The 10,172-nt window shown below is 30.8% G+C and overlaps 2 protein-coding genes across 4 annotated transcripts; one reads left to right on the forward strand and one right to left on the reverse strand.

The window, feature by feature from the left end:
* Positions 1-70: 70 nt before the first annotated feature.
* Positions 71-3,634, forward strand: LOC116772571 (DCN1-like protein 3). Of its 2 annotated transcripts, XM_061521427.1 has the most exons (4): positions 71-123; positions 224-312; positions 408-629; positions 770-3,634. In XM_061521427.1, the coding sequence occupies exons 3-4, from the start codon at positions 554-556 to the stop codon at positions 1,684-1,686; spliced, it is 993 nt and encodes a 330-aa protein (XP_061377411.1). In that variant the 5' UTR covers positions 71-123; positions 224-312; positions 408-553; the 3' UTR covers positions 1,687-3,634. The 2 variants fall into 2 exon arrangements, with proteins under 2 accessions (XP_061377411.1, XP_032520695.2); XM_032664804.2 differs by lacking the exon at positions 71-123 and having other exon boundaries at positions 130-312.
* LOC116772524 (eukaryotic peptide chain release factor GTP-binding subunit ERF3A) lies at positions 2,381-10,011 on the reverse strand. Of its 2 annotated transcripts, none has more exons than XM_032664753.2 (12): positions 9,642-10,011; positions 8,644-8,864; positions 7,365-7,470; positions 7,138-7,284; positions 6,916-7,061; positions 6,521-6,675; positions 6,185-6,302; positions 5,896-6,099; positions 5,559-5,717; positions 4,969-5,073; positions 4,687-4,855; positions 2,381-4,514 (listed from the first exon to the last, which is right to left on the reverse strand). In XM_032664753.2, exons 1-12 carry the CDS (start codon positions 9,877-9,879, stop codon positions 4,471-4,473), a joined length of 1,812 nt encoding a protein of 603 aa, XP_032520644.1. In that variant the 5' UTR covers positions 9,880-10,011; the 3' UTR covers positions 2,381-4,470. The 2 variants fall into 2 exon arrangements, with proteins under 2 accessions (XP_032520644.1, XP_032520636.1); XM_032664745.2 differs by having other exon boundaries at positions 8,632-8,864.
* Between the last annotated feature and the right edge of the window lie 161 nt (positions 10,012-10,172).

Here is a 10,172-nt window from a genome sequence, read left to right on the forward strand (position 1 = left end):
ATCATAAGCAGCTTTATTAATAATTTTATTTATAAACGTATTTTTTTATCATATTGACAGTAACTTATTACTGAACTTGTGAACTGCATTATCTGTTTTGGTTTTTGATTCTATTCTTGTAATGTAAGTATTGGGAAAATAATACACATAGCACTTAAAATTAGAGGGTTTAAATTTTTTACAATTGAATGTTAGATTACACATTTATTCTTTTAATTGTCAGGTAAATTCGACTATGTTTAAAAAGGATTTTCCTCTTCTGTATTTTAAGATCTTTACCTGACCTCTGCTATCTGGAGTAAGAAGAGGATGGTGAGCAAATGTTTAGAAATAATAATTATTACTCGAGGAAAGTGATTAACATTCTAATTAAATTGTCACTAATAATATTTTTTTGTACTTTTTAGGTTTCCAAGAGAAAATTACAATTGCATAAGAAACCTATTTGTGATCATTATGTTGCATAGGACACCTCGTAAAATATTAAATAAGGTTGATAGTATATTGTACAAAAGTTTTATGTTTTGGAAGGTTTTCTATCATAATTTATCAAATGGGCCATTGTCTTAGCTGCTTAGGAAACCAATCTAATGCTGATGTGGTTACATCTACTCAAAGAAATAAAGATGGTGAGTAAACTTCGTAAATTTATCTGGCGATGCTTGTAAACATTCTCTGTTATTTGTATTAATTTCATTAATTGCTCTCTGCCATAATGTTCTAGTTTTCAAGTGTTGTGTTTTATTATTTTTTTGTTGTTTATTTTCAGAGATGACAGAGATTGTTTCTTCTAATCAAGTTCCCACTGTAATGATATCAGATTATCCACAAGAGGAGCCACTTTTGCATAACAATGAAATCAGTATTAACTGCTATACAAACAGTTCTCACATATCCAATGCGAATGCACTGAATTCTATTAATGAACACTCATCCGGCGATGGACTCCCAGCGCCTAAAGTACATGTTAGTAATGAGAAGACACCTAAGCCTTTTTACCACAAATTGCCTTCAATTCCTCATAGCATGTCATCTTTGGGCTCGAGTGAATCTCGTGTCTCAGAATCAAAACTTAATTATTTATTTGATCAATACAAAGATAGCCAAGAGGATACTATTTTTGCTGAAGGTATTGAGAATCTATGCATCGATCTGCAATTGAATCCTGATGACTTCAAAGTTTTGGTACTCGCATGGAAATTGAATGCTAGTCAAATGTGTAGATTTACTAAACAGGAATTTGTTCAGGGTTTGAAAAGCATGAAGACAGATTCCATTAAAGGAATACAGCAAAAACTTAATGACATTACAAGTGAACTGAGTACTGATTCTGAGCAATTTAAAGATTTATATAGATTCACTTTTAAATTTGGTTTAGATGTGAGTACAGGGCAAAGAATACTGCCTGCCGATATAGCTATATTGTTGTGGCGTCTAGTCTTCACTGGCAATGAACCTCCAATATTGGACAGATGGTTAAGTTACTTGGAAAAAAATCCTCACATCAGAGGAATACCCAAGGATACCTGGTACATGTTTCTTAATTTCTGTGAGTTTGTTGGTGACGATCTCAGCAGTTACGATGACACGGAAGCTTGGCCTAGCTTATTTGATGATTTTGTAGAATATGAAAATGATCAAATGAATCAAAATGTAACAAAAAACGACATAAAGATTCAGGATTGAATTTCTATTTGCCAAATAGTAGCTACTATAGGTACTTAAACAAATTGAGACTGATCTGATAACTGTTTAGTCATCTAATGTGGATAAGAAATTCTTTGTTGGATGTCGCTACACATGGAATATCTACTATGGCTAATTTGAGATGTTTGCAAGTAATGAACTGTAAATACTATTACATTTTATAATTGTATGAGTATTTGTGGAACTATATACCTATTTAAGCTTTAGTATAATAATTGACATTCCAGAAATGGAATTAGCCAAAATTTGTAAATAAATAGTTTTAACTCTAGACTTGATTATATTGTGTATAGCTAAATCATTGAAGCAACAAGTCCCGAAATTGTGATGTCTTAGTCTTCTTTAATAAACTAACTTAATTAATACTTACTTAACCATGCTTTAGGCATAATAGAATTTATCAAATAAACTTATTTTTTACTAAAACTATCATTTGCATTGAACATATTTTAATCGCACATGTATGGTAATAAATGTGTTATATTTTTATAACTTTTAATGACAAGCGGAAATTAGATTACATGGACTTATGACAATCCAATTAGGAGAAATTATTTATTTGATTATATCAAATCAGAAGGAGCGAGTGTATCAGAATATATGTTAAATACATTTCTTGAAGATTTAATTACTTATATAAATGAACATATTTATTTATTAAAAGAACAAAAAATCCGCAGTTATGATAAAATTTTATTTTATTTTAAACAAAATATTTAATATAGTTGCAGTTGCAGACAGCTGTACTGTCGTCCGAGGTGAGAGACGGACGCCGCCCCCTAGCGGATACGGAAAGGAACTTCTTCCTAAGACAATACCTTAGTACGAGTTTCGTCAACCCAAACACTGTATCATTTACTTTTTACTTCGTCGTCGAGTTACATACGAAAATTATTATTTTTTAATTTAACGTGTTTAGATTGGCGGTACACTCGTTCTAAGACAGACCGTGTTCGGACTTGGGGACAACGTGCGTCTCGCTCCGTCCACGATATACACAAAATATTGTTAACATTATATATTTACCTCGAGCGTTATTATAATACATAAGCTTTTTTACGCCCCGCCACAATACCGCACAATATATCGATGTCATTTTCGTATGATGAAAGTTATAATTCGTTTATGTAAGTACGTAGGATAGTAAAAGAAATTAAAAAATTTAAATAAAAAAAAATGATCTTGCAATAGTGAAACCGAAATAAATACTTAATATGATTCAAATTAAATTGAAATCGGGTTGGAATCATGAGACTTGTTACAACCTCGTCTCAATAATAAAAACTAGTTATGTAGTGTTGCCTGAGTATTGATCGTTATTCAGAACAATAATTTATTATCTATTATCATAATTAAATAAAAATATTGCAAGTAACATAACTAACAATAAAATCATACACATCTGTCGAGTTTTGATCTAAGAAAATAAGTTTCTCATTAGAAATGGCTGAAATAAACATTCATATCAATATTATAAGAATAGCAAATAATTGTAATAAAAATAACCTTGCTTTAATATAGGGACCAGTATAATAATAATAATTTTTACTTAAAATTCATAATGAAAATATAAGAATTACTAGTATTACCAGGATGATCACAGTTCCAACGCCTATTGGGCTTGGCTTTATATCTTTTCAGCCCAAAATATAAATACAAACGGTCGTTGCTTGTGTTAGTGATCATCCTGATATTGACTACATGAGAGCTTCAAATCTTCATACATTCACACTCTTGTTTTTTGATTTTTTTTTTTATTTTCCTCTTTGCTCTAAACATTAATGATGCTCGTGTTATCCAGATTTGAAAGAAACGATCTTTAAATGCGTACAAATACTATATTTCCCATTTCACCTGATTCATGTTGTTGAAAATATACATTGGTCCAGAGCTAACTTTTAAAATCCATTTTCAATCATGGCTCGGATCTCCTACCCAAAAACCATTTCATTTAACAATTCTTCAACATTTGCTTTATTGCTATATGATACTGTATAAAAATATCTTTAATATAAGTGATTTACTATCGTAAAGTATAGAACCAATTTGTAATAAAAGCACGAAGACCGGTGTGACTGGCCAGGGCCAGAACCTATCGTACAACATTTCAAATAAAGTTCCTTGCCATCGACTTCATGAGCAGCAACGCTAATTTCTGTTTAGGGCCATCATTTAACTTAAAAATCAGTCCTTTAATAGTAAACATATAATTTATATAAAATTTATATTTTAAAATAAAATTAAATAAGTAATATTAAACAGCATGTCTCCGTTATTCAAAACATAACTATTTATTACAAAGATTACATATCAATTGCAACCGATAACAAAACCGTTCGTGGTGTTAGGTTTAAGCCGAATTTTACAATACAAAAACACAATGTGGGCTCTATATATTAAAAATAACTCCAGGCACTACCCAGGATGCTGTAAAATATCAAATAATATCTTTTCAAACAGTATTCAACGTTGCTAGCGACAAGTGGTGTGAATAATTTAAAATAATATAGCAAAGAACATCGTCGTAGTTACCGCAGCTGTGGTGTAAAAATGTTGTTTTGCTCAATGGCAGTGTCTTTAAAACAGTGTCTAATATCTGCAAGGACTAGCTTCTCTATAACTCGAAAAACACCAACAATGAAGCAATACATTCAACAGCTCTCACATAAATCCAAAAATTAGTATTACATTTGACATGCATTCTCAAATGATGCAGGTTTTGGAAAGGCCTATCCTAACTAAAATACAAATCGTAGTGCCGAATTATTCAACCACTTTTAGGACTTTGCCGATTGCAATTGTTTTATCTGAAAACAAATAAAATCATAATTAGTGACATTTCCTTAAAATTAATTAATTTATGAAACTTTATAAGAATTTTAATGTATAATCATCATATAAGTAACAAATATAATAAGAGTTTTTTATGCCAACAAGGAAGTATTGGGATTACAGACTCATATAAGGCTCGATACTGACTTTCATCTCTTAATGTGAACCTTCCCATCTGTGCGAACTTCTTGAACGGCTCTAGACATATGATCCCCGCACATTCTATCCTCATAATGGCCACTTGATCCTGTTTAACGAACCGCGGCCGCGTCTTTGACTTCTCACCAGTCTTCTTGTCAACTAAACAGATTAGAGCCTACCGGGAAAAAATAATACTATTAGCAACCAGAAAATCATACATATACAAATAAATTCCTCAATTAAATTAAGGGACCTGAATATTGAATAATTGAAAGTGAGTAATGTTACCTTAACAGTAACTTCTTCAGCCGCACAATGTATGTGCATAACAGCGGAATATCCAGCGCAAATGATTGATTTATGTTCCAATATCACCACTTGAGCATCAAATACCTTCGGAAAAAACGGATACATTAAAAATAGAACTCATCAGAACATAACTGAGAACTTTATTACATTTTAATCACACCCTACACGTTGATGTTATTTAACGATCACACTAGCGAGTGAGACAATATAGTATGGCAATATCTTCATTTTAAATCATTTTGGAAAAGAGCTGATGTTACACTATTGTATCAATATTAATCAACATAAAAAAAATTATCGCTTTCGAATATAAAGACCGCATCGAAATCGGTCGATCCATTTCAGAGCTGCGATGTCACAGGCAGACCGCGACATCAAATTTATAACATCCCTTTTTGTAGGCCAATTTTAACCACAGATGATGTGCAATTTTTTTTTAAAAAACATAAACGAAAGTCATTGTTTTAATTTATACTATAAACATTAGTAATATCAAATTGACTATTTTATGTAATTAAAAATTTCTCTGAAAGTAAGTTTAATACTTAAATATAAAATATAATACTAACTCTTCCAGTGGTTATTGGTTCTGCGGTATCACAAAGAACAAAGCCGGGAGAGACATCTTCTTCTTCGATGCCTTTGAGCTTCACTTTAACATTTTCACCGGGACCAATAGAGGTTACTTCAATGTCGTCAGACCATAACTGATCGACTGTTACTTGTGCCTATTGATTACAAAATGACAAATAAAATTACTTTAATAAAGAATTACAAACACCATTAACATGAAATAAAAATTATATAAATTGATTAATAAAAAAAAAACCTTGATAAATAAAATAGTAGTTATGAATATAAAAAAGTATTTTATTAATACTTCTGACTAATAAACAATTAATTTACCCTATTAGGCATAAGGAAAAGAGTGCTGCCCTTTCTTGTAGTTCCCGCTTCAACTTTACCCATGAGAACCGTTCCCATGTCCTTGTACTTGTCGACTACCGGCATTATGAAGGGACCATCCATCTTGCGGTTCAGTGATGGCAACTCATCAATTAATTGTATAAAAGATGGACCGCGGTACCACGTACATATTTCTTCAGATACCTTAATAAAATTATTTTAATAGATATTGTGTTATAAAATACGTAATATATACATAGAAGTTATATAATTAATGACTTGTACATACTCTCTCCAGTAAACCTTGACCAGTTTGTCCCGAAACTGGTAAGAAGGATAAGTCCTTTGCTGGATTGAATCCCAGTTTTTTTAGATAGGGAAGTATTTTATCTCTACATTCATTGTATCTGAAAAAAAAAAATTCAACATTATATGATTTATATTTAATAAATTCTACAGTACTCTTAACTAAATTCACAGAGAAGATGTTTTTGCTGAAGATGTTTACGATATACTTTTAACCCACTAATAGTATTAAGATGAGGCTTTTTATTTAAATTTTTACTTTTAATTCATAAGAGTATTGATGTCACATTTTTCAATTTCTGTATTTAAAATGAGTTACCTTTTCTCATCCCAGTTCACAGTGGGATCATCCATTTTATTAACAAGTGCAACTAAATGCTTAACACCAGCAGTCTTTGCTAACATAGCATGCTCTCTTGTTTGTCCCCCTCTGTCAAATCCTGTTTCAAATTCACCTTTCCTAGCAGATATCACCTAGAATAAAACAATCTTTATTATAAACAGTAAATGTAATAATATTGTCCAAAATATGTATACATCATATGTATAAGTAAATTTAGAAAGTTATTTATAGTATAATTTATAACTTCAAGGCCTTTCTTAAAAATATATAGCGTTATTAAAACTTAGATAACAGTGAACTTGGACTCAAACAAATATTATCACAATGTGTTTTCTCAAACATAATTAACAAACATCGTTATGATAACTTACAAGTACAGCGAGGTCGGCCTGCGCGGCGCCCCCTATCATGTTTGGAACGAAACTCTTATGCCCGGGGGCGTCGAGGATTGTAAAATGCTTCTTTTCAGTCTCAAAGTATGCCCTGCCCACTTCCACAGTTTTACCTTTGTCACGTTCTGAAATAAAAAAAAAACAATTATATACCATAACAACACTTTATATGTGGCAAAACAAGGATTTTGCTTAACATACCTTCTTGGTTCGTATCTAAAGCCCAAGAGAGGTACCAAGATTCCCTGGACTTTTCCCTTGCTTCTCTTTCATATTTGTCTAGTGTTCTTTTATCTACCATGCCAGTCAAGGACATTATTTGACCACCAATTGTAGATTTACCAGCATCTGCAATAACAAAAAATTTCAATAATAAAATTTAATACATCTTGAAAACAGTTACATGGATAAAAAATGTAGATACACACCTACATGCCCTATGAAAACAACATTTACATGTTCCTTTTTGCTGCGAGTATCTTCAACCCTGACTGGTTTTTTCTTCGGAATTTTCTTTGAGATTTCACCATCTTCCTATAAAATTGGCATAAAATTTTTCAAGTAGATTATTATTTAAAATGAACCACTATTAATAAAGTAAACATTTTCGTTTCAATTCAATAATGGAATCACTTATATCTTTACTTTCTACTAATTATTGCATGACATACTTAATTTTGCTTTAAATTAGTCATATCTTCTAAACATCCATTAAGTTTTTAAGATGTATGTAGTAAGAAACCAGCATTTTCTATTCATCCTTTATAACTTACCTTAAAGATCTCAAGATTGAAGGGAAAATATGTGTCATACATCTGGACAATTTTAATTAAGACTTAACTTGATTTTTTTATAAATATATGATACTGGCATCTAATTGTCAAAATAAAATTAAAAAATATATATTATAAAAACGTCAATAATATGTTAAAATACCTTTTTATACTACAATACACCTACTGGCATGCTATTTTGTTTTTTTTTTTTTTGTATTATTTATCTGGACAACTAAAAATTTACTATAAAAAAAAAAAAACATTCAACTTAGGTATGGACATTCCTATTAATACTCTTTTAGGGTTTCAAACATGCATAATGTCTTTTTTATTTAAAATTATACCATTAACGAAGTCAAATTATATGTAAATTTGACATGCTTTGAATACATGATTGTATTATTTGTAAGAAATAAACAGGCACCAATTTATATGTTACATCAATGTATATGTATGGAAACGATATGGAACAATTGTTTAAAGCTATAATAAATTTCAATAAAATTCTATATGAATTATTTTCCAAACTGTACATACCATATCTGTTTGTGTATAACATATATCTAACCTTTTTTTTTATTAATATGTATTTTAAGTATGTATTAGTTAAGCTTGAAGATTGTTACTTTGATAAGAATCAAATGACTATGAAACAAGTAGAATATTATGATTATTTAGTTTTACATAAAAATAAATTTCATATTATTTTTGAAATCAACAAACAGTTCAGAAAACCTTCATTCACCGTGCATTACAACATGTTTTAATACAATCTCACATTCAGATAATTTGGAGACCAGAAGTCATAATCCTTCCGGAATATTAAAATACACCCAAATAGTTAAACAAACCAAGCTTTTAATAGAAAGTGTTTTATGAATGATTCAGAGTAAATTAAAAACAGAAACATGCTAATTACAGTGGATGGCACCTGTTGTTCGAGTTCTTCCTCCTCGACTTCATTGGTGTCTTCTGGTGTGAGTAATGCATCGTCGGCTTCAGCTTCCCAGCTATCAGCTGTGGGGGAGACGTCAGATGGAACAGGAACAGGTGTCTCAGTGGAGGCAGCTGGAGGGACAGGAGGGGGCTCCTCAACTCTCGGTGATGCAGATGCTGCTCTTCCATCACCACTCTCGACACCATCTCCACAACCTTGAATTAAAAAGAACCAAATAAAAAACCTGTTAAATATAACAACATATTAATTGATATATCAAATAATTCTCGATAGATGTTTCTTTACATCTAATTAACACTATTCTGAAAATTAATGTAGCATAGTGTAAAAAATATTTAGTAATATAGGATTCAACACGAAGTTGTTATAAGTCTTATTATTATTTTAAATATAACAATGGAAGTTATGTATTAACTAACACAAGATATATCTAAAAACATAAATCTGTTAAATCTTACTAGGGTGTCCTTCTGTCATATTAACAAAAGTTTACTTGATGTATATCAAATGTGGATGACTCCTGAATTGTTTTATTTTAAATGACTAAGATTCTACTTGAGTCACTGCTACCAAATGTAGATGCCTACAACATCTGTCGACATGCAAGTGGCCTATCTAAAAATATGTTACCCGATGTATACGTTATAATTATTGATAAAACACGAAAGAATACACTATAATCCACTTTTTAACTTCCACAAAGAAACAGAACGTCGTTTAAGACTTAATATTCCTCAGAGAGAAAGTTATTTCTGTTTAAGTATGGAATCACGCCGCGTGTCTTGACATAACCCGTTAGAACTGGATTTACAAAAAAAAGTTATATCAACGTGCGAACTATAATTAAAAAAATATATAATTTTTAACTTTAAAGGATTTAATTAACTATTAATGTTCACAAATTTTGATTTGTTGCTGTATTAACATTTAATACAGCTTTGAAAATTGGTAATGACAGGATACTGACTTACCGTTCAAGACAGGACTCTCAGCGGAATTAGTAGATTCACTCTCAGATTTTTGTGATGAAGTCGGTGAATCAGTACTGTCGTCACCTTGGGAAGGTATACAGAAAGAAGGCACGAATTCCACGGCATTAACATTCAACGTGGAAAATTTTGTAGACACATCATTAGAATCTTTTGCACCTTGTTCACCTATAACATCGGCTTGAGCTTCCCAAGAGTCCGGAGCACCGTTATTGGACATTTTAAAAAACGAGGCAATGTAAAATTAATAAATAAGTCTTCTTATTCCAGGTATTTTATAATTATTCGCGTTCTTTTCTCGATAGATCCGCGTGTGTCTTTATCTTACACCGGAAGTTCATGGCAATTTGCCAAATATGTAATAAAACACAATTTTAAGTTAATGACTTTCAATACAAATTCTTATACCAAAAGTATGTTTGTATTAATAATATAAAAATTTTTATAAGAATTTTTAAACAAAAAAAATACTTATTTTAAAGGATTTACAGACTTCTTTATAAAATGGAAATA

This window comes from Danaus plexippus, chromosome 8, assembly GCF_018135715.1.
Source record: "Danaus plexippus chromosome 8, MEX_DaPlex, whole genome shotgun sequence".
Taxonomy (NCBI): domain Eukaryota; kingdom Metazoa; phylum Arthropoda; class Insecta; order Lepidoptera; family Nymphalidae; genus Danaus; species Danaus plexippus.

Excerpts from the sequence above, each read along its gene's own strand:
- LOC116772524 (XM_032664745.2), bottom strand. The coding sequence starts at position 9,879 with ATGTCCAATAACGGTGCTCCGGACTCTTGGGAAGCTCAAGCCGATGTT. Across the intron at positions 8,865-9,641 it reads TGAGAGTCCTGTCTTGAACG|GTTGTGGAGATGGTGTCGAG; the intron begins GTAAGTCAGTAT and ends TTTTAATTCAAG. Across the intron at positions 6,100-6,184 it reads GTCAAGGTTTACTGGAGAGA|GTATCTGAAGAAATATGTAC; the intron begins GTATGTACAAGT and ends AATTTTATTAAG.
- LOC116772571 (XM_061521427.1), top strand. The coding sequence starts at position 554 with ATGGGCCATTGTCTTAGCTGCTTAGGAAACCAATCTAATGCTGATGTG. Across the intron at positions 630-769 it reads TACTCAAAGAAATAAAGATG|AGATGACAGAGATTGTTTCT; the intron begins GTGAGTAAACTT and ends GTTTATTTTCAG.